Source organism: Lissotriton vulgaris, chromosome 1_1, assembly GCF_964263255.1.
Source record: "Lissotriton vulgaris chromosome 1_1, aLisVul1.2, whole genome shotgun sequence".
Taxonomy (NCBI): domain Eukaryota; kingdom Metazoa; phylum Chordata; class Amphibia; order Caudata; family Salamandridae; genus Lissotriton; species Lissotriton vulgaris.
In genome coordinates, this window is record NC_141685.1 from 1,766,472,076 (window position 1) to 1,766,496,124 (window position 24,049).

General features: G+C 44.2%; 1 protein-coding gene across 1 annotated transcript in view; it reads right to left on the reverse strand.

Annotated features, from left to right (window-relative positions):
• The window catches only part of NTN4 (netrin 4), a 541,542-nt gene that overhangs the window by 444,130 nt on the left and 73,363 nt on the right, over nucleotides 1–24,049 (reverse strand). Inside the window, exon 2 of the mRNA XM_086919074.1 lies at nucleotides 1,137–1,666. Within this exon, the coding sequence (XP_086775200.1) occupies nucleotides 1,137–1,666 (530 nt within the window). The remainder of the gene's footprint in view (nucleotides 1–1,136; nucleotides 1,667–24,049) is intronic.

Here is a 24,049-nt window from a genome sequence, read left to right on the forward strand (position 1 = left end):
AGTCCATGTTTTTTACTGCTTGAAATGCACTTTTGATTAAATCTGTTTCAAACATTTCACAGGGTAGGGGAACCTCCTATCAAAACCTGACTGTGAGGAAGACTCCCTTGCTGAAATTCAGATCGGGTATTACATCTATCAGCAGTGCCAGTTGAGGATGGTGTGGGGAGCCAATAGAGTAAGTGGGTAGTGCCAGTGGAGGAAGTGGGTGGAGCCGGGGGGAAGTGGGTGTGGCTCTGACAAACATTCGAACACCTGGACTTCATATTTTACAAATTAAGCAGTGAGAGTGTCCATGAGCTGGGAGCGCAAATATCTTGGACTCAAATGGCAAGCTTTGAACTGTGTTTAACAACGATTATTTTATGCAGGCAGATACTAGGAATTTTTAATGAATATCAGTGGTAGAAACAGTTCACGAAAGACCAACCAAGTACTCTGCTCTGAATTTGTTTGTTTTTAGATTTATATAGCACAACTTATCTCCCGTGAGAGTATCCAGGTGCTGTCCATGGGCACGGGGAGATTACGTGATTTGCCTAGAATCACAGAATGTTGCTCTAACGCAGAGACTCAAACCCGTTTATTTCTAGTGATACCTGTTCACTCTGCATTTCTAGTGATGCCCGTTCACTGTGCATTTTCAGTCATACCCATTCATTATATATTTCTAGTGATACCCGTTCATTGTGCATTTCAAGTGATATCCGTTCAATATGCATTTCTAGTGATACCCCTTCACTGTGCATTTCCAGTGATACCTGTTCACTGTGCATTTCTAGTGATACTCGTTCACTGTGCATTTCTAGTGATACCTGCTCACTGTGCATTTCTAGTGATACCTGTTCACTGTGCATTCCTAGTGATACCTGTTCACTGTGCATTTCTAGTGATACCTGTTCACTGTGCATTCCTAGTGATACCCGTTCACTGTGCATTCCTAGTGATACTCGTTCACTGTGCATTTCTGGTTATTATATCCAGTGGTTTGTGTATTACCTGAATGCCCCCTTCCTGCTGAACTAACACACCAATGAGCTCTGCAATCTTTCGTCATCCTCTGGTGACCACGCGTGCATCCAATTCACGACACAGGAGTTATATGACGTACAATCGAGACATAGGCAAGTGCTTACCTCGCCACCACTGCACGGAAAGGCGCTCGAGTATCGAGAAGTGCAAAGAGCTCCTTTCACTGCAACATCATCCTCCATGGCAAAGGTAGCCGAGCAGTTCACAGAAAAGTACTTAAAAGGTTTCCAGGTGATCCCAAAATCCTGTGACCGCTCCAGAACCATGGCCGCCGGTCTTGGCGACTTGAACACCATGATCAGATGTGTGAAATAATATGTCGTTTCCAAATCCATCTGGACCCTTTCCCTGTGCACATCATTGGCAGATTGCCACCATGTTCGTGGTGACCTGAAGGACGAGTCTGCCATGGCGGAGGGTGGGTGAGCCAGGCGCGCGTGAGCCGCATTGCATTTGTTGCACACGGGTGGCCTGCAGGTCAGATCCGGATTTTCTGAACTTTCGCAGTACAGCTCAGTGGCATTGTAGCCGCATGTTGTCACCGTCCACAGTCTCCGCCCGTTTGCCAGGTTCCCCATCCGTGGATTGCATGCCTTTTCACAATGCAACCCGAGTCTGGCCACACTGCTTAACCCTAGAAATAATACATTTAAACAAAAAAATAGAATTGTGTTAATAAAAAGGGTTATCTTGAGAACTCTCCTATCTACCCTACATCGTTTTCCTCTCCAAATACCAGAGCTTCAATTTCAGTAAATATACTAGTTTGGCCTTCAATTATCACATTGCCACATTCATCAAGTGCTCATATGTATTCCTATGACGCATAAAGAGATACTGCTTCACAAGCCCATACATTACTGTGGCATTCTATACATGTCACCATTATTATTTTGTAGACAATATATACATGTTATAGTTAATTTGCATTTACATAGACAAGCCTGTCCACCTTGTGTCTGGTGACCACCTATGCCTAATAACACAATAGAAGCCTAAAAGGATAAAACATCATTTAGCATCCTTATCACTTTGAATATTATCTTAAATTGGAAATAGAAACTTGGAAGTGCTTGGTTTGACTACAGAGAACTTTATAAATATTTTGGACTCCGCAGTGGTTGAATATTGCTATGTTGAAATTCAGAATAAATAATGTATTGCTTGTAAATGTACCGAAGGCTATTTCTTGAGGGAATCGGTTCAGGACACACAGTATTTTCTGTGATTTAATACCATCAGCAAGGTAAGAGAAAATGTACAGAAACAGATAAGGTCTCAAATCCTTCCAATGTATTTTAAGGCAGCCGGCTTCCAAAAGAAAGAAGCAGGCGCTCTTGTCGTTACGCAGGGAGTAGGTGTGACTTGAATGTATCAAGGTATAGGTACAAGCGTGCGGCTCATCTTCCTTTGATGTACACTTTGCACACTGCAGTGCTTAATTTGAAACAGTGGTTGTTATCTGGCCCCCCTGACACTCATTTGTGAGGACCAGCCCTTATTTTTCTGCATCAGCCATTTACCGAGAGGAGGAGAGAGAAAAACAAACAAAAAAAATGAAAATATATATTTTTTAAATTTTAAAATCTAATTTTTCATCAAAAGTAAATTGCGGTTTCCTGAATTTTTCATGGGGTAATTTTTTTCTTTTCCCTGAAGTAATCCCCAACCACCATTTTACATGGCATCAAAGTCATGTGGTTGAGATGGAAGCCATGACAGCAATGAGGGCAAAGCATTGCTTGGACTTTACGGTGTTTGTTTCAATAGAAGAAAGGTTGCACTTTTCAGCGGTCAGTGTGGCTGTTGGTCCTGTAAGCTTGCTTATGAAGGTGGGCTTCAATTTCCTCCCGGAAAACCAGCATACCAAGGTGCGAATGCGAGGCTTCGTTCATTGCCTTGGAGTGGATGCACATGCGGTACTGCTCAGGAGTCAGCTCATCAGCACAATGCTTTTCATGCCACAAGTGGAAGAGACTGCGCACTGGCGTCCGGATCACCATGAGTTCCCCGCGCAAATACTTCCTGTACAGGTGGACGTCCTCACCTCCCCAGCCTTTAACTTCCAGGTCAAATCCTCCAACAGTTAGAAAATCAGACCGAAACTGACAAGTCATCCCAAAGCCAAAATCTCTCCAAAAACCAGAATCCTTCTTGTGGACCAGTTGTTGTTCCACTGGAGGTGGCACCTCCTGATTGGCATATACGGGTGGTCCCCCGAACCAAATCTGTCACATGGGGTGACAGAAGATTTCTTGTAGCCGCACCGAAATTGTGGAACACATTGCCACATTCAATCAAAACCAGTACCTCCCTTTGGTCTTTCCGCAAGCAACTTAAGACCTGGCTTTTTAATCAATGAACCTCAGCCCCCCTTGTTGGTTAAACATTGCAGTAACTTTAGCGCCGAGATGCCCAAGGGCCTTCGTTCGCGCTTTACAAATGTTGTTATAAATAAATATAAATAAATTATAAATAAATAAATAAAACGGAGAAAGAGAAAAATGGTAAAAAACATCATAAAGGCAGAAAGCAGGAGCTTGCAAGAGTGAGATTAAAGGACAAGGAGTGTCTGGTGGTGTATTAAAGGGGCACAAGGGGGAATAAATAAGGACTACGCAGCCTTCGTATAGGTCCCGCCAAAATTTAATTACACCAGTTGCAGGCTGCTGAGCAGAGCTTTGTGCACCGGCACTCATTATTTTGCAAACTAACCACTGGTAGACTGGTACTCTGAGAGTTACTACTCGATATTACTTATTTCAGTCTACCGCTCCTGCTTTTTGCTATTCATATTCGATTACCAGGTAAACATTACCTCCTAAACAGAATTAAAACAGATACAAGCTGCAGATCAGGGCCCAGATTTACTATGGTTTTGTGTTGGGGTGTCATCACTTTTGTGGGAGAGCCCAAATACAAAATCCTTTTTGGGATTTTTTCTAATCCATGCAAAGTCACTTTACTTTGCATGGTTTAATAAATACAAAGTAATGCAATGCAGCGCATAGCTTTGCCTTGCTATACGTCGAATCGGGTAGGCATTACTTGGGTGGAGCAGGGGCATTCGCATGTATTTTGTAAACCTTATAAACCTGGGCTTGTTCCAAAATGGTGCACATACCTGACTGAGGCCTAGCAATGTAAAATATCTTTATTTCGCCTCAGTACTTTGTCTTTCAAAGTCATTCTGCAGCACAGATAGAGAGAGGAACATGCCTGTATGGAATGTTTTTGTGTCACAAGTCACCACTTACTGCACAAAAACAATCCTGCCTGGATTGCAGGCATCCTTGCACTATGGTGTAAGTGTGTCAGTGTTTAGCGCTAGGCAGCACACAGTGCACAAGCGGATGGAGAGAGAAGAAATGCTCCTTATCTTTGTAAATGTGGAGCACTACTGCTCTTTCCCTTTTGTGCAACGCGGCAGATCAAACCGCCATGTGGCACCATGTTGTGTGATCTAATAGTAAATGTGCCAGAATGTTATCCCCTCAAATAACACACATTTAGAAATGAAGAAGACATTCCTATATATCCAGTTCCAAGCATAAATATCTGCTCTCTTGCTCTTTTAGTGTTAAAATTACACTTTGGTTCGAAAGAAAAAAAACAAGTATACCACGAGGCAGACAGAAAGAGAATACCCAGCCGTGAAATCATCAGATTGCATTGCTGTGCTATTAGAAATTGATTTACTTAAAATTAACTAGTTCCTCTGTCACAAATAAAGAGTTTAGTTGATCTCTCTTTTTAGGGTGGAGCCTATAAGAGCATGCTGAGCTAGCGCATACGTCTTGCTTGCGAGACACAGCTGTATACATAAAAGGTCTAATAGCCCGCTCGTTGATTGCCATTTGTTGACTTTCATGGCACTCTCCTTTAACCCCTTCACTGCGGCGGCTATTCCGTCGCAGTACTAAGGGGGCGGGGCGGAAATGCGGCGGGCGCATGCTGGTGACGGAACCGCTCCGTCACCAGCGTCGGTTGCGCTGTGCTTATGACGGAGCGGTTCCGTCATGGCCCCGCCCGCTCAATAGAACGCTCAGCGCAGGCGCGGAATTCGCGCAGGAGCGTCGGGCGGGCCATGACGGAACTGCTCCGTCGTCAGCACAGCGCCACCGCAGCTGATGACGGAGCGGTTCCGTCATCAGCATGCAACGGGTTAAGGCCTTGTAATTTGTCAAGTCAGGCCTAGCATAATTTCCATCCTCTCTGTGGAGAACGGACCAAGCACTGATTGATTCAACTTAATCAGTGCCCATCCACTGCTCTCAACGTGGTTTAAGTACCATTTTGTTCTGTTTAACTTTTAGTGCACTGCAAACAGAAGGCGTGTGGCTGGCAAAAACATCCACAGCAGGACAAATAAAATTGCAAAGATTTATTTTTATAGTTGATTCTTTTATCTTTACAAGTCTTCTTTTCTCACTCTGCACTCATGTTTTCTTCTGTTTTTGCACATGGGAACTGTTCTCAAAAGACGAATATTATTTTATTGCAAAGCGACATTATGTCTTTCTTATGTGTACATTTTTTAATTAAGCTTTAACACATAATCGTGCAGTACACCCCAATCCTCCCCACTCCAATCCGCCCCATTTCTATCCACCCCACCTCATCCCACACCAATCCAATCGACCCCACCCCACCACCCACCAATCCAATCCACCCAACTCCAATCCAAACTACTCACCCCAAAACATTTCACTCTAAATCACCACACTCCAATCCTCCCAATCCACCCCACTCCAATTCCCTCCACTTCAATCCAAAACAATCTGCCCCACTCCAATCCAAAACAATCTGGCCCACTCCAATCTTCGGCACTCCAATCTTCCCCACTTCAATCCAAAACAAACTGCTGCACCCCAAAACAATCTGCCCCACTCCTGTCCAAAATAATCAGCACCACTACAATCTGAAACAATCTGCCCCACTCCAATCCAAAACAGTCTGTCCCACTCCAAACTGCCCTACTCGAGTCCCAAAAAATCTACCCCACTCCAATCCAAAACAATTTGCCCCACTCCAATGTGCCCCACTCTAATCCAAAACAGTCTTCCCCACTCAATCCAAAACAAAAAATCTGACCCTCACCCCAATCCACCTATTCCATCCCAATTAACCCCCACTCCAATCCAATCCACACCACACCAGTCCAATACGTCTAATCCAGCCCAATCCAATCTACTCCGCTCCAATTGAATCAACCTCACATCACTCCAATCCAATCCACCCCACTCCATCCCCAATCCACCCACTCCAATCCAAAACGATCTGCCCCACTCCAATCTGCTCATAACAAAATGCCCTTCTCGATCCAAAACAACATGTCCCACACCAATCCAAAACAATCTGCCCCACTCTAATCGAAACAATTTGCTTCACTCCAATCAGCCCCACTCAAATCCCCAAAAACCCAACCCCTCTCTAATCTGCCCACTCCAATCAGCTCTAATCCAAAACACCCTGCCACACTCTAATCTGTACCACTCCAATCTGCCCCACTCCAATCCACTTCACCCCAATCAATCCACCTCACCCCAATCCAATCCAATCCAATCCACCCCACTCCAATCCAATTTACTCCACCCCAATCTAATCCACCCAGTTCAGCCAAATCTAGTCAGTCCCACTCTATTCCACTCAACACAACCTCACCCCACTCCAAAACACTCCAATCCACCCCACCTCGATCAAATCCACTCCACTGCAATCCAATCTACTTCATTCCAATCCATCCCAGCCCACACCAATCCACTTCATCCCTCTCCATTCCATTCCATCATACTCCATTCCACCCCACTCCATTTAACCCCACCACACTACCACTCGAATCAACCTCGCTCCAGTCCACACCACTCCACTCCAATCCACCTCACCTCACCCCACTTCAATACACCCCACCCCGATCCGCCCCACCCTAATCCACCCCATCCCAATCCAGTCCATCTCTCTCACCCCACCCCATTGCAAACTGCCCCACTCCAATCTAATCCACCCTATCCAGTCCACCCACAATCCACCCCACTCCAGGAAAATCCAACCCACTCTATCCCAATTCAATCCACATTACCCCTTTTAGTCTACCTCACTCAATTCAATCCATCCAGCCCACCACACTCCAATACAACCAACTCCAGTCCAATACACCCAACTCCATTTCCGCCCTACTCCAATCCACTCAACTGCAATCCAGTTCACCCCGCTCCAGTCCAATCCAATCTACCCCTCCAGTCCACTTTAATTCACCCCACTCTAAACAACCCTACTCCAACCCAATCCAATCCACCCCACCCCAAACCAATCTAATCCACCACTATTCAATCCACCTCACCCCATTTCAATCCACCCACTCCAATCCACCCCATCCAGCGCACCCACTCCAATCCACCCACTCCACTCAATCCAACCCAATCTACCCCAATCCAATCCACCCCAATCTAAACCACCCCACTTTTTCAATCAACTCCAACTCACTCCATACTATTCCACTCCACTCTATCCCACTCCGCTCTACGCCACTTCACTCTACAACACTGCACTCCATGACACTGCACTCTGCAACACTGCTCTCTACGACACTTTCTGCCAGTGAACCACTGAACTCTACTCAACTCTACAATTTTCTACCCCCCTTACTCCACTCTACGTCACTCTACTACAACAAATCCAGTCCACAACACTCTACTCTCCCCACTGCAATCTAGGACACTCCATGCCACTAACTTTTATCCATGCCAAACATCAGCAACATTGGTGTACAACAAGGCAAAAACACATAGCGAAAGTCAATAGCTCTTGTACAGGCGAGACCTATTGGCTTTGCCAGTGCTTGTTTTCTGAAGATAGCATATAAGTGAGCAGGATTTCAGAAAGCTATAACATTCTCGAGGGGTATCCAAATAAAACTAGTCTAGAAATTGAAAACCTATTGGCAGTATAAACAGTTTATTAGAATTCAACCAACATATTAGCATTTCGCTGCTAAGCTGAAAATGGCGCCTTTTTTAACCTTGGATCATCTCAAAATGGACTCATAATTTTTCATTCTTATGTCCTCTATAGTATATCTTAGTGCAACACTCTTTACTAATTACTCTAACATATGGGAAGCCTTATGTTCTGACACTGCATCTGCTTGCTTCAGGAGTTTCTTTGTAAGGTCCAGCCCTTAAACTTTGCTTTGCACACTTATTTTGTTCACCTTTAGCATGGGTTGAGTTGGATATTTTCACTCAGTTGGTTTCCACTGGTGCAAACAGAACCAATTTCGTTTCATCAATCAAGTCTTAAACATTAAATCTCTGGTTCTGAAAAAGATACATAATGCAGTCTTCAAGACAAGTCATTTTGCTGTCATTCTGCCTTATTTCTCTTTCAAACATATGTATGAACACATTTTCCCATAGATAAATCTGGCCCTTTATGTGTGGCTTGTTCAATACACTTGCACCTCTAAAACAGGAGTTCCGCTTGCCAATTTTCACGCTCTAACAATAAATCTTGTGGTAAAATTCTTCCTCTTATTGTGTTAACTTAAACATTTGTAGACAACATCTGCTTTGGCCATTTCTGTGATATTGCCACTTTGGGTGATGCCCATAACAGCCGCACTGTGCCCACTCCAGGATGGCATGCACCTTCTTACATATTTATTACCAAAGACAGCCAACACTTGTAGTTTTGTGGTCGTTGTTGGCCGCAGTTTGTTACCCTTATATGCATACTCATTTTGCAAATCATTATCATAAACCATAATGAATTGGGTGTCATAAATCATTTGCATTGCTTGTCATAAATCATTTTTCATAAATCATTTGTTGGTCATAATCCTATCGTAAAGCATTTGTGTCATGAACAGTCACAAATTATGTCATAAATCATTTGCATTGCTTATCATGGATCATTTGTCATAAATCATTTGTTGGTCATAAATCACTTGTTTGCCATAACTCATTTGCATATCATAGAATCGTAAATCACCTTGAGAGTTCGTTATTCCACTGTTTTGCAGGCGTATCTTGTTTCCTGCCATCATTGGGGGCAAACATTGTTTTGTTGGTTTCCACGCCCCTTCGTGAGTGGAGGGTAGCCTCTCTCTGAAGTTAGGCCCCAACTTGCTACCTTGCTAGTCTCTTTTTGTGCCCTGCTGTTTGGTGGGGTCTGAGCTGCGAGCACCATCTCTGTTTGCTACCCCTTTTTGTCAGGACTGCTCACCCTGCCGTAAGGCATCCCAAAGTGAGCGTCCCTCCTTCTACACACCGCCCTGTTGGTGTGCCTCCATAACCAACTCCTGTACACTTTTTATTAGCCAGCACTGCAACACTGCTGCTGCATAGTAGTTGGTGGGTGGCTCTTGAAAATCCTTTGGCGCAGCTCCTCAGCTCCATAATTTCATAATGAGTTGAGGTATGGGGAGTGGTGCTTTGTATCCCTCCAATGATTTTCCCGCAGAGACGGGCGGTTGCTGTGATTCGGAGGCGGTTCAAACCTCACCTGCCCCTCCCCCCTGATTGGCCAGGTGACTAGGTGCCTCTCTGCCGCGGGTTAGCCATGAAGGAAGCGCCCCTTCTGCTTTGGGGCACTTCTAGGCGGCAGGAACTGGACCCTTAAAGGGCTCTGGTGTCAGTTATGGCGCCAGCCCTCAAAGCCCCCTTCGGGGGCGGCCTCTGCAATAACATCCTCAGCCCTGCCAAGCCCCACGTATCAAGTGTTAGAGTAATGCTTTTGAGGCCAAGTTTCCGCATCACTGCAAGGACAGAAATTATCACGCAAAATAGGTGAGCAGAAAAAATAAGCATGTTATGTCTCTGTTCCCATAGCGGCCGTTTTTAGTGTTTTCCTTCAGATAACAGTGACATTACTAACTGACTCGCAAAAGCCAATCAGCAGTCTGGAAAGTTTTGATATTGCTCACCTCTGCTTGGGATGTAATTTTATGTAGTCATGCCCACCTTACCTTCTAGGACTCGTGCCTCGATATAGCATGTGCATTTGAACCATTGTGCGCCGTGCTTTGAAACCATGCCACATTCTACTGTGAGCAGAACACTAATGAGAAATCCAAAGATCGCCCGCTTTATATTCGTAATTGCTCAGCTGATAGGGTCATGAAGTGCTGTGACCTCGACACATCACCTATTCGGGGCTTTACAGGGCCCCCCACAATGAGGGGAGCCACGGCTGCCACCAGCGCCCTATACATATTGTTGATTAGGCTGATGCATTCCTGGCCAGGGCAAACCAGCACCTAAAAATAGCAGTGCTGCCACTCGACAAGGCCAGAGTGTGGAATGGTCAGAATAAGGTACGACAACTTATTATAGGGTGTCCTACGTACAGCAGCTTGATGGATCTATACCAACAGTAGAATTGTCACTGCTATGGGAAACTGAGAATGTCACCCCAGAGAAAAAGGCCAATTATGGGACAAATAATGAAACCATGCATGTGTTTTACTTCTCTTTTCAAACCTTCAAACATAACCATGCAAATGCAGATATGCATGCTTAAGCGCAAAACATCAGTATAGAAAATCAAGAATGAGACAATGCAGCTATGACAGGGTGGTTTTGGAGGTGGTATAAACCCAAACACAAGGAGATGATGGACAGAGCACTGACAACTTTTCAGACACTCACCACAAGTGACAAATCTAGGTTGAATCCATCTTTGTTCTTTAGTCCACTTCGCCACCCCAGCCAAGACCCAGCGATATGTAAATCATTCTTGAACCTGTTCCTCATGGGAACAGTCCAGCCTGAACTGCCAAGCCAGATCTTCCCTGAATTGTAAACAAGCATCCTGAGACCGGTTTCATGGAAACACCCCTCATCAGCCAGACTAGCTTGAATCCAGCGGCAAAGTGTGCAAGGGACCCACATCTGGGCATACCCAGCCAATTTAGGCCTAACAAAACAAACACAAGGAGATGATGGACGGAGCGCTGAAACTTTTCAGACAATCACCCCCAGTCACAGATCTGGGTTGAATCCATCATCATTCTTTAGCTCATTTCGCCACCCCAAATCAGACCCAGCCATATGCAAATCAGTCTTGACCCTGTTCCTCATGGGAACAGTCCAGCCCGAACTGTCAAGCCAGGTCTTCCCTGGACCCGGAACAAGCAACCTGGGACCGGTTTCAGGCTAACACCCCTCATCAGCCATGATAGCTTGAATCCAGTGGCTAAGTGAGCAAGGGACCCACATCTGGGTATACCCTGCGAACTCAGGGTGAACAAAACAAACACAAGGAGATGATAGACGGGCGCTAAAACTATTCAGACACTCACCCCCAGTCACAGATATGGGTTGAATCCATCATCGTTCTTTAGCTCACTTCACCACCTCAGTTCAGACCCAGCCGTATGCAAATCACTCTTGACTCTGTTCCTCATGGTAACAGTCCAGCCTGAACTGCCAAGCCAGGTTTTCTCAGGACCGTAAACAAGCATCCTGGGACCGGTTTCAGGGTAACACCCCTCATCAGCCAGGCTAGCTTGATTCCAGTGACAAACCCTGACACATCCGTTCAACTATTTTTTGGCTTTGAAGTTTGCAAACACATATCTAGGCTGAGATTAATTTAATGCACTTTCAGCAAACTCTGAGTTTTTAGGTAACAGACCATAGCAAAGAAGTAAAACTACAGTTCCCACAAAGTAATAGGGGTTGGCTACAATAGCCACAGCTGGCTAAAGTTCTACCACATAATGATGACACATGGGTTACTTCTGACAGCAGCTCGCCACCTTTCTGGCTTGTAATGACAAGATGCTGCAGCAAAGGCACCAGTCAAATGTTTCAATTCCTTACAGTGGCAGAAGTTTCAACCATCTGAAAGTGAAAACAAACTTCACAGAAGCAGGACAATGCATTTGATGTTTGGAGATCCAAATCAGTTTTTTCCAAAAGTTATTTTAAGTAAATTGAGAATATGCGTATTGCAAAATCCTTTGAGGATGGGAAAGTCCTTCAAACAGAATCCTTATTTTTAATTCAGTGTGCGTAAGGTCATGAGATAGCTGCCATGTGGCAGTAGGGTGTGTGACTAATACCTTCTAACAGTCCTAGCTTTATAGCCAACTGCACTTTACATTTTGGGGTCTGTATTTGCACTTTTCCCACTGCCGGATTGGCTGTTGATCATATCAGGCCAGTGCTAGTTGGTACAGATGTATTCAATCCCTCAAGTCAATCACATAGTGATGTATTGCAGCACCACGTTCATGTGACAATGTTCTTTATTATATACAATGAAGGCAGATGTGTTTCTTAAGCAGCGTGATGCAACTCCCAACTGCCAAGCAAACAAATGCTAGCAGTCACAGCCATTTCCACACAGCTTATACTCGGTATGTGTGCAGAATGGCATAACTGCTAGTTTTTATAGTGTCGTTCAAAGGGAATGAAATGTCACCCATAAGCACACTGAACCTCAAAAATGTCACACATAACCAATCTGAAACCTTGGCAGCCTTGCATCCTTTGAAACCAATCCGCTATCGAGAAGACCAGTGTCTGCTGACTCTTCAAGTCACAGGTATTGCTTCTGCTACTTATTGACTTGCTTTTCAGGACAATTTCCTGGTCACGTAACCAGGGATGTATGCCCACCAGCTCCCCTCAGTCCTCTTTCGAAGTGGCCACAACAGAGCAACCCAGCATTAGGTGCACATAAAACAAAGATAAAACCAGACTGCATTCCAATTTCGGATCAAGAATTGCCTCCTTCTGCCCCACCTCAACTGTTCAAGAGGATGAAAATAAGACACCACGAATTAAAAACACAAGAGCGAAGCAGATGTTCTCTTTTGTTTTGCTTCAGTTTTTCTGATTCTTAAAGAATGTTTGTGAACTTCTTTTTTTGGTTAGGTAGTTCAGGTGTTTTCTCGATCTATTCAGTTTTCCCCTGTATATGTCAGATGTGAATGCATAGACCGACATAAGGAAGATTTATCGGATGGTCTACATATTTTGCAGCTAATTCATAACATTTAAGAAAATAAACAGGGTTATCCTGCTAACCGCTTGTAATTGGATTATTTTGACAGTCCTTAAACAAATGAAAACTGTACCTGTTAGAGCAAGTGGAGCTTGAACTACCTTCAGGTATTCAGTAACGCAATGTCTTAGGAAAGCTACTTAAAGTTACGTTTTCGCAGGAGCCTTTTGTAATATATGTTTTCTAGTACACAAATATAGATTTGTGCCGATTTATTGTATATTACATTTTGATTCTGAACAATGTTGCGATGTTCTCAGGCCACAAGTGGCCTGAATTAAAATCTGGCAGGACACCAAAAAAGACAGATAAGAAACTGCCAAATTATGACTAATGTATCCTGGCTTGATTTCCTCCCCACAAATCACATCTGAGCATTTTTCAAGAAAAGGTCAACAGAAAAATGTAATTAGAAGCCATCTAATCTTGTAGTCGACAGAAAGTGTGCCTGGAGAGTCCTTTAGGTACATTTCTCTTTTGCCACTGAATTATCAATGAGGAATGGTAAAAACAATGCAGAATAGTTTCCTCTGCCAACACAGATTAGCAGTCATTTACAGCCTGATTCATCAAGGTGAGTATTTGCTTTTCCTTAATAGCGATTATTAAGGAATCGCTATTAAGGAATAGCAAAATGCTATTCACCAAGAAATCGCTAAATAAATTGCGATTTCTAATTATTCCTTAATTGCGATTAGCAAATTGCTAATCGCAATTAAGGAATATCTCCCCATTCATTCCTATGGGCCCAAAGGCCCATAGGAATGAATGGGAAGACATTTCAATGTGCGAATCGCAATTAGCGATTCGCATATTGAAATTGCGATTTCAAGGGTGCAGGGGTGTCCAAAGGACACCCTGTAGCACCCCTGAAATGTATGCTATATTGGTGTTGCGCACACACATGTCCCAAGGACATGTGTGTGTGTAACATGAAACTTAGAAAAATGCATTTAAATGCATTTTTCTAAGTTTCCGCTATTTACCACGAGATTTGACCTTGCGGTAAATAGCGGGAAATTTTTGCGAATTCTCAATTTAAAAATGTTTTAAGAATAGCATTTAAGGAATCTCTAATAGAGATTCCTTAAATGCTATTCCTCGCAAATATGCAAATTCTTAAATAGCGATTTTTGCATTTGGGATGATGAATCCCAAATGCAAAAATACCGCTCCCAAAGGGCCAGATTCTCAGAATCTGGCCCTTTGCGACCGGATTTAACAATGATGAATCAGGCTGAAAATCTTTAAATTAAATATATCTTAAAAGATATATTCTAGAAGGCTAGAAGGGGGCGCCAGAGAGCAGAATTCCGTCACAGCCACAGGCTGAAGTGGTTCTGGAGGTCGGGAGCCAAATCCAGTAGGTAAACCAACCATGAAGCAGCATAATCCCAATGGCTCCGTCAGATGACTACGCACCCAGAAACCCCACTTGCAGTTACTGGGCACTGATTTGAAGCACACACCGTGGCAGACCTGCTGCAGCATTCTGAGGCCTGAGGCAGAGAATGGCCATGCCTGCGCTCCGCGTTCATTAGATCTCGCTGAGGCAGCGCATGGGCTGCTCTGCGAGAAATCTTGTGTGTGGGATTTCAAAGTCCTGCCACAGGCTTTTGGTGGCCTAGCGCTTGCGTTCACGCGAGCGTGCACGCGCGCAGCCGCCATCTGTGTTTGATCGCAATCACTTTCACTTTTGCGGGCCGTGCGGCCGTTTCACTTTCACGGCCACTCGGCCAATGCTTGCTAAAAAACAGAAAGTAGCACAATTGCATCCTTCCTATTGGTATTTATAATTCTTTCTCTGTTACTTCCTGTTTGTCCTTTTCAAATAATCTATCACCCTAGAACAGGCTTTATCTTATCTAATCAGAGTTGTTTTAATGTAGAATTTTAGGATACTTCAAACAAAGGTGCAAAACAAAAGTCAGCTTCAAGTGCTTAAGAGGAGAACCTGGAAATCTAATGGCATTTTAGTACCTTTTCACAAACATCTACTAATGTTTCTACAGAGCAGGCATAGGCTAACCGTCATGATAGAAGGAGTACATTAAGGGTTAGGATCTATTGCAAAAATCAAAGTGGGTCTCCAAAATTATTTATTTTTCTATGTGAACTATTCAGTTTTTCTTCACATTACTTAGGACACACCGCTGTCTCACCCTGCCGACATTGCAGCGTTGTGGATGATCATTGGCCCGTAACGGTTGAACTTTTCCTGTGCCGGGGCCCAGAGCCGGTGCTGTAGCCATGGCTGGCGTCCTGTGGTCCTATGGGGGGGACGCCAGCTGGGCTTTGCTGGAATTTGCTTTCCCGATGTAGGGACTGAATCATTCCTCCCATCCCCCCTCTGTTCTGTAAGACTGCTGCCCTTCCAGAAAGTTCTGTGAGGTCCTCTTGGAGTTGTTTTCTACCTCTCACATTACAGATGCCCCGCTGGCTGTAATACTTTGCTACCTAGCATAGCTCCCTCCTGCTGTGCTGCGGCAGCAGTTCCTTTGCATACAGTGAGCCCCTCCCCTTCTTTTTTTTGTCACAAGCTTGGCCTGTTACCCACTGGGGTTTGTCCTGCCCTTCTCTGCAGCCACAATGAAGGTCCTTGGATCAGTGAGGGTCAGTTGGAATTGCGACCTTGTGAGCACTGACCTCTCTGCTTTATTACGCTACTCATGTTGGTGGCTCTGCTTGCACCCCCTGTTTCTACGTATGGACCTAAAGGCATTCTTTGACACACTTCCTACCTTCGCGATACAAAAGGGGATGATGGCCAGAGTGTCTGAGCAAATCAAACACTCACCCCCAGTCAACTGATCTGGGTTTAATCCATCACCATTCTTTAGCTCACGTTGCCACCCCAGTTCAGACATGGCCCTATGCAAATAATTCTCACCCTGTGCTTCATGGGAAAAGTTCAGCCCAAACTGCCAAAGCCATGTCTTCCCTGCACCGGAAAGAAGCATCCTGGGACCGGTTTCTGGCATTTCAGCCATCATCAGCCAGGCTAGCTTGAATCCAGTGGCAAAGTGAGCAAGGAACTCACGTCTGAGCATACCCAGCCAACTTAGGGCGAACAAAGCGATACAAAAGGGGATGATGGACGGAGCGCCTGAGCAAACCAAACACTCAACCCCAGTCAACTGATCTGGGTTTAATCCATCATCATTCTTTAGCTCACTCGCCACCCCAGTTCAGACATGGCTATATGCAAATCAGTCTCACCCTGTGCCTCATGGGAAAAGTCCAGCCCAAACTGCCAAAGCCATATCTTCCCTGGACCGGAAGCAAGCATCCTGGGACCGGTTTCTGGCATTTCAGCCGTCATCAGCCAGGCTACCTTGAATCCAGTGGCAAAGTGAGCAAGGGACTCACATCTGAGCATACCCTGGCAACTTAGGGTGAACAAATCGATACAAAAGGGATGGTGGACTGAGTGCCTGAGCAAATCAAACACTCACCCCCAGTCAACTGATCTGGGTTTAATCCATCACCATTCTTTACCTCACTCCGCCACCCCAGTTCAGACATGACCATATTCAAATCAGTCTGCCCCAGTGCGTCATGGGAACAGTCCAGCCCGAACTGCCAAAGCCATGTCTTCCCTGGGGATATATGATGTTACAACGCAGACTTTTACTCCGCATACCGTTACAACGCGGTTTTTACAACGCCGATCATGTAACAACGCATGTATTTACAACGCATTTTTTTACAACGCAGGTACCTTTACAACGCAGACCATTACAACGTAAGTATTGGTAAGTATATATTAATAAGAATAATATAATAGTAACTTAATTTTAAAAGTATAATTTAAGTATAATTTAATGTAATTTTAAATAATTTAATTTCCGTTAATTAATTTAAATTTAAATTAATGTTACTTTATTTTTACCATGTACCCCTGTACCCTAGAAACTCTAAACTGACCCTAAACACCCCAAAAAAAATTAAGTAATTTTTTAAAATATAATTAAAATTAATTATTGTAAATTTAAAAAACTTATAACTTTATTTTTACCCTGTACCCCTGTACCCCAAAAACTCAAAACTGACCCTCAACCCCAAAAATAATGCAAAGTAATTTAATTTAATGTATTTACTATTAAATAATGTAAATTAAAATTAAATTTAATTTATTTTTACCCTGTACCCCAAAAACTAAAAACTGACCCTGAACCCTAAAAATACCCCTTTACCCAAAAACTAAAAACTGACCCTGAACCCTAAAAATACCCCTTTACCCAAAAACTGAAAACTGACCCTGAACCCTAAAAATACCCCTTTACCCAAAAACTAAAAACTGACCCTGAACCCTAAAAATACCCCTTTACCCAAAAACTGAAAACTGACCCTGAACCCTAAAAATACCCCTTTACCCAAAAACTAAAAACTGACCCTGAACCCTAAAAATACCCCTTTACCCAAAAACTGAAAACTGACCCTGAACCCTAAAAATACCCCTTTACCCAAAAACTGAAAACTGACCCTGAACCCTAAAAATACCCCTTTACCCAAAAACTAAAAACTGACCCTGAACCCTAAAAATACCCCTTTACCCAAAAACTGAAAACTGACCCTGAACCCTAAAAATACCCCTTTACCCAAAAACTAAAAACTGACCCTGAACCCTAAAAATACCCCTTTACCCAAAAACTAAAAACTGACCCTGAACCCTAAAAATACCCCTTTACCCAAAAACTAAAAACTGACCCTGAACCCTAAAAATACCCCTTTACCCTAAAACCCAAAACTGACCCTAACCCCTAAAAATACCCCTTTACCCTAAAACCCAAAACTGACCCTAACCCCTAAAAATACCCCTTAACCCCAAACATATAACATTTAAAATTTAACTATATACTTACCAATACTTACGTTGTAATGGTATGCGTTGTAAAGGTACCTGCGTTGTAAAAAAATGCGTTGTAAAAACATGAGTTGTAACAGTATCCGCGTTGTAATGGATGCGTTGTAACAGTAGTGCGTTGTAAAAAATGCGTTGTAACAAGTGCACACCCTTCCCTGGACCGGAAACAAGCATTCTGGGAACGGTTTCTGGCATTTCAGCAGTCATCAACCAGGCTAGCTTGAATCCAGTGGCAAAGTGAGCAAGGGACTCATGTCTGAGCATACCCTGCCAACTTAGGGCGAACAAAGCAATACAAAAGGGGATGATGGACGGAGCGCCTGAGCAAATCAAACACTCACCCCCAGTCAACTGATCTGTGTTTAATCCATCACCATTCTTTAGCTCACTCCGCCACCCCAGTTCAGACAAGGCCATATGCAAATCAGTCTGACCCTGTGCCTCATGGGAACAGTCCAGCCCGAACTGCCAAAGCCATGTCTTCCCTGGACCGGAAACAAGCATCCTGTGACTGGTTTCTGGCATTTCAGCAGTCATCAGCCAGGCTAGCTTAAATCCAGTGGCAAAGTGAGGAAGGGACTCACGTCTGAGCATACCCTGCCAACTTAGGGCGAACAAAGCGATACAAAAAGGGATGATTGAATCCAGTGGCAAAGTGAGCAAGGCTGATTTGCATATGGCCATGTCTGAACTGGGGTGGTGTGGGGAATGGATTTAGGCCCAGATCTCTGTACTGGGGTGAATGTATGACATTGTTCTACATTCTGTCTATCAACTGTTGTTTTTGCATTCGTCACCCCGAGTGAGACGGGGATGCTCAGAAGTGAGTCCCATGCTCTCCACACCATTGGAGTCAAGCCATCCTGGCTGATGACGGCTGATAGCCAGAAACCGGTCCTAGGATGCTTGATTCCGGTCCAGGGAAGACATGGCTTGGCAGTTCGGGCTGGACTGTTTCCATGAGGCACAGGGTCAAGGCTGATTTGCATATGGCCATGTCTGAACTGGGGTGGTGTGGGGAGCAAAAAAACTATGGATTTAGGCCCAGATCTCTGTACTGGGTTGAATGTATGACATTGTTCTGCATTCTGTCCATCAACTGTTGTTTTTACACTTCCTACCTTCGGCCACACTGAGGACTGTGTTTGTTTACTCTTCACGCTGTTCTGGGGTGTGACTTAGTCACCCATCTAACACCACTGCCGCACAGGATGGAGGAGCCATTCTGGTTGCACAAAGGCAGCAACAGACTCCTACAGCGCGGGATGCACACGGGCTTGCACATCCGCAGCTAGGCCAACCCTCTTGGCCCTTTGCCCCTAGACATTGAGCCCCTGTGATAACTCTGCTGCAAAAATCCCAACAGCACTGATTGAGGTTAGAGCATGGGGAAAAGGAAGTCGGTTATGATGTCCAATAAATCCCACCCATTGGCTGCAGCCATCACCAGTTTTTTTACCACTGCTATCGTGGCAATTAATAGTGAAATTGAGTGTGTGGTGGAGAGGTTAGGGCCACAAAGAAAGCTCTGGAAATCAGCTCTTTGAAAGGAGGCACCAGTGTTCCACAGCTTCCGTGTCTGGCTGGTGATGACAGCAACTCTGTGGAAATCGTGAATTTATGTGTTTTCAATGGCGACATGGAGATTTAATCCAATGACAGTCAGAATACTCAGATTGAAGCCATCAGTTCACCGCCCCAAAGAAGGCCAAAGGGAGTAATAAGCCCACACCAAAACTAAAGTTGCCCCCAGTTGTGAAGAAATGAATCCTTTGCAGAGAGCACTATGAAATCGTCACAGACAGAGCCAGTTAAAGAAACCACCAATGAAGTCTTGACACACATCTAATTTGCAGATATTTCAGATAAAACTTTAAAAACGTACTTTGAACTAGTGCTGGCCATTCTAAATAGTATTGACTATCCTTGAAAATTTTATCTGGCCAAGCTTAAGCAATTTGTTGGGCAAATCTGAACAAGCATTGGCATAGCCAATAGGCCTCGCTTTTGGGACCTTATAAGTGTTTAGCCAGCCATGCAACAGTTGATGTTGTTCCTCCAAGGATATTGTGCTGCATAACTAAATACTTATAAGGTCCCAAAAGCGAGACCTATAGGCTATGTCAATACTTGTTTTGACATTGCGGCTCCTCTCTCTCTGATCGCTGCAGAGAGGCTCCCTCCACTGCAGAGGGTTGCATGGCAGAGAGCAGGGTGGGAGCAGCCCAGTCATATATCCGGGCAGTTAAGTGGCATAGATGCAGGGCAGCTCTCAGCAGGATGGCAACCGAGGCTAATAAGAAGCTACACCCGGTGAAGCAAAACGGGCCCAGATCTAAAGGGTGACAGGCACCGGGGGGTACATGGCATTTTGAAAATCAAAATGTATTATGTGTCCATATTGGACTAACACTAGAAGCAGATGAAACCTGAGACTGGACGGGAAAGGCGCTATTCGTACCTATATACCATATGAATGACTTTATCTATTATAATAACTGATAGCATTCCCATTTTCATTGTAGCAACAAGGGAATATTGAGAACTTTGAGTCTCATACACGTGCCTATACATCTGCTCCGCCTCACCTCTGAGTGGGAGAAGAGGTGGAATCTACATCGCTTGAAAGGAGAGGGCATCCTGACAATACAAGGATGTAAACTCTATACCAATCTGACTGCTATAGCAGTGTTCTCCATGACAACGTCTTCTGAAAGTGCCACAGGTATATATGGACTTGGGCATCCCCTCACTGCTGACGATACTAACTTGCTCCCCCTGTCTTTGGAGACAACCTTCAGTCTCAAACGCACTCGAAGCCCCCAGGGCACTGCCATGGCTGACAAGTGTGCAGTGGATTCTAAGTCCTCCCTGGTGGATTGAGCCAAAATGGGCAAAAGCAGCAATTAACAGTTGTGCTCGACTTTTGAATTAAGGGGTGCTGCTAATATGAATAACGCTGCATCAAACAGAAATTATGGGTGTGCAGAGCTCTAGGATGGTAGAAGAAACACCTGATGTAAAAGCGCTGCTGCCCATGATGCAACAAACTCTGTCCTCTATTGGTAATACAATTGACACCTTCATCAGCCAGAAGGAACTCATGTCTGTAAAACTGGACAAGCAAGACCAACATCTGATGACAGCAGAACAACGTTCAAATGGTGCTAAAAATGGCTTGCAAGAAAAGTGAAAAATAATGTTACACAGGGAAAAAGTCCTACCTGTCATTAGGGCGAAGAATGAAGATTTAGAGGCAAAGTCCCTGTGTAAAAACTTGTATATTCTTGGTGTACCAGAGTCAACAAATTCACTTAAACTTGAAGACTCTTGCAAATCTATGCTTGTAACTCTTTTTGGGACAGACAGCTTTTCCCAGTTTTTCAGAGTGGCGTGAGCACCATAACCCCTATCGAGGGCTCCTGAACACCTGTTTATAACCCATCTCTTTAACATCAGGGACAGGGATGTAATCCGGTGTCTATCCTGAGATTTGGAAGAAGGCTATTGTCAAACCTTTGCTCAAGAAGCCTTCCCTATACCCCACCATTACGGCCAATTATAGGCCCATTGCTTGCCTTTCCTTCCCGGCTAAAATCGTAGAGGCCATTATGAACCAACAGCTGTCAGAGTTTATTGAGCAAAATGGACTCTTGGATGATACTCAGTTTGGGTTTCGGAGGGGACACGGAACCGAGACAGCACTGATAAAGGCCTCCGATGAAATCAGAGATATTATGGACTCGGGAGGAGCGGCAGTGCTTATTTTGTTGGACCTATCGGCGGCCTTTGACACGGTCGACCATGTCATCTTAGTCGACCGTGTCGCAGCCCTTGGGATTAACCACCTGGCAAAAGAGCTTATAGCTTCTTTCTTAATTGACCGTAAGCAGGCAGTCAAATTGGGTAACCATTACTCACCGAGTTCTGAACTGCCTTGCGGGGTCCCTCAAGGATCCTCGTTAAGTCCAACCCTTTTCAACATTTATGTCGCGGACTTGGCGAGGGTCATCAAATTTCATGGGATGCGTTTAAATACCTACGCAGATGACACCCAGCTTGTGCTGGCGGTGCATAAGAACGGCCCAGTGGTAGCAGCTAAGCTTCAGGAGGGGTTACTGGACATACAATCATGGATGCACAGTAACTGCTTGAAGCTTAATGCGGAGAAAACGGAGGTGATGACCTTTGTTAATATCTCTCCAGAGTGGTCCCCGACATGGTGGCCCAGTCAGATGGGCCCTCCCCCGGTCCCAGCCACCAAGGTCAGGAATTTAGGAGTGATTTTTGATAGCAAGCTATCCTTCAGATATCATGTTAACAAGGTGGTCTCTGCGGCGTTCTTCATGCTGAAAAAGATAAAAAAAACTTCTGCCGTATTTACCAGCATCAGCAGGAAAAACACTGATTACTACCTTAGTGTTTTCCAAGCTTGATTATGGAAATGCTCTCTTTTTCAACACGCATAAATGCATCCTGAACAAGCTTCAATCTGTCCAAAATATGGCAGCACGGATCCTGCTCAACATACCCAGACGTCACTCCACTTCGGCAGCCATACGCCAGCTCCACTGGCTAAAAGTGGAGAGCAGGATCAAATTTAAAGCTCTGTGCATCGCCTATAAGGCCATCCATCAGACTGGACCGAAGTTCCTAAAGGAGGCATTTCAGGTGTACATTCCTAAAAAGAACCTAAGATCAGCAGCAAGCTATCGACTGTTTGTACCCCGCACAAGAACGGCAACATGGGGCGACAGACGATTTTTGGTAGCAACTCCAATATTGTGGAACTCACTCCCCTTAGACATTAAAACTGCGCCAACCCTTATTAGCTTCCGCAAGGCTTTGAAGACCTGGCTCTTCAATCAATAATATCGTGTCCTGACCACTGTATCTTGGAGTATCTCACTGCGCCTAGACACCTCTGGGTAGTAGCTGCGCATTAAAAATTCCATAAATAAATCAATAAAAATAAATAATCCTCCAATTGGCTAAAGAACAGAAAAGTTTGAACTACAATGGTGTAGCACCTAAATTCTTCACCCAATTCAAAATCGCTGTACAGAAGGCTAGGAGGGAATATGTGCCTTTTAAGAAAAAGCTGCAAGAAAAGGGGATTGAATGTGCTATGTTAAGTATCCTGCAAGACTTAAACTCTCCTTGCAGGGTGAACAAAATGTTTTCAACAACCATCAAAAATCTTCTGCTTTCCTAAAGAAAGAGAGCCTTCTGGGGGCTCTGCATACTTCCACTGCTGCATACAACCCTACTCGGCTCAGTGATTCCGACTAACTATTAATGTACACGGGACGCCAAGACAGCGAGGGAGGGAATAGGTGCAGATCGAAGAGGGCGGCGGAGTGAAAGCTGGCATATTCAAACAAAGCAGAATACTTGAGGAAAAGGTGAAATTTGGAATTTTCTGAAATTGATAGAAAAACAAGTGGAATTCTTTTGGTGCTGTTGATAGAAGTTCAGAAACCATAAAAATAAGGGAAGCTTTTATTCCGACCAAAGAAAACTGCAACAAATAATATTTAACAAGCACCCTCCCTAAAGACTTGAGGCAGGTTCATATAGAAGACAAGCCCTGACGAAGCCGATAGGTGTTTAATAACCTCGGCGAAACGCGTTGGTTGGGATTGGATGTGGACAAAAAGAATAAAAGAAGATAATCTTCATGAAAACTCTCTTGGATGATTTCATATGAACTATTTTAGCTGTTAAAAGTGGAGTTCTTCAACTTGTGTTAATTCTAAGTGTGGCTAATCATTTGATTACGCAGGGAGGAGTTGGGTGTTTTCCTCCCCTGAACCTTGTAAGCACCCTTAATGAATATTAGATATAGTGGTAAAATACAGGTGTGTATTACTTCTTGAGTGCTTTGAAAACTCCCATAGCACCCAAAGTCTAACTATTAATGTCCCCCCTGCACTTCTTCCTATCACAATGTTAATGTGTTCCCTATGACAGGTAATAGATGGGCGATCCATGTAAGGGGCTGACTGGATCTGTGTATTCAAATTCTCTCTATTTCAGTTTAACAAACCATAAAAGAAGCAACCATACAGGTCATGAGTATGTCATTTTAGGCTAAAAGAGCATTTTGAAAGACAAATGTGCAAGCGAGGAATAAAA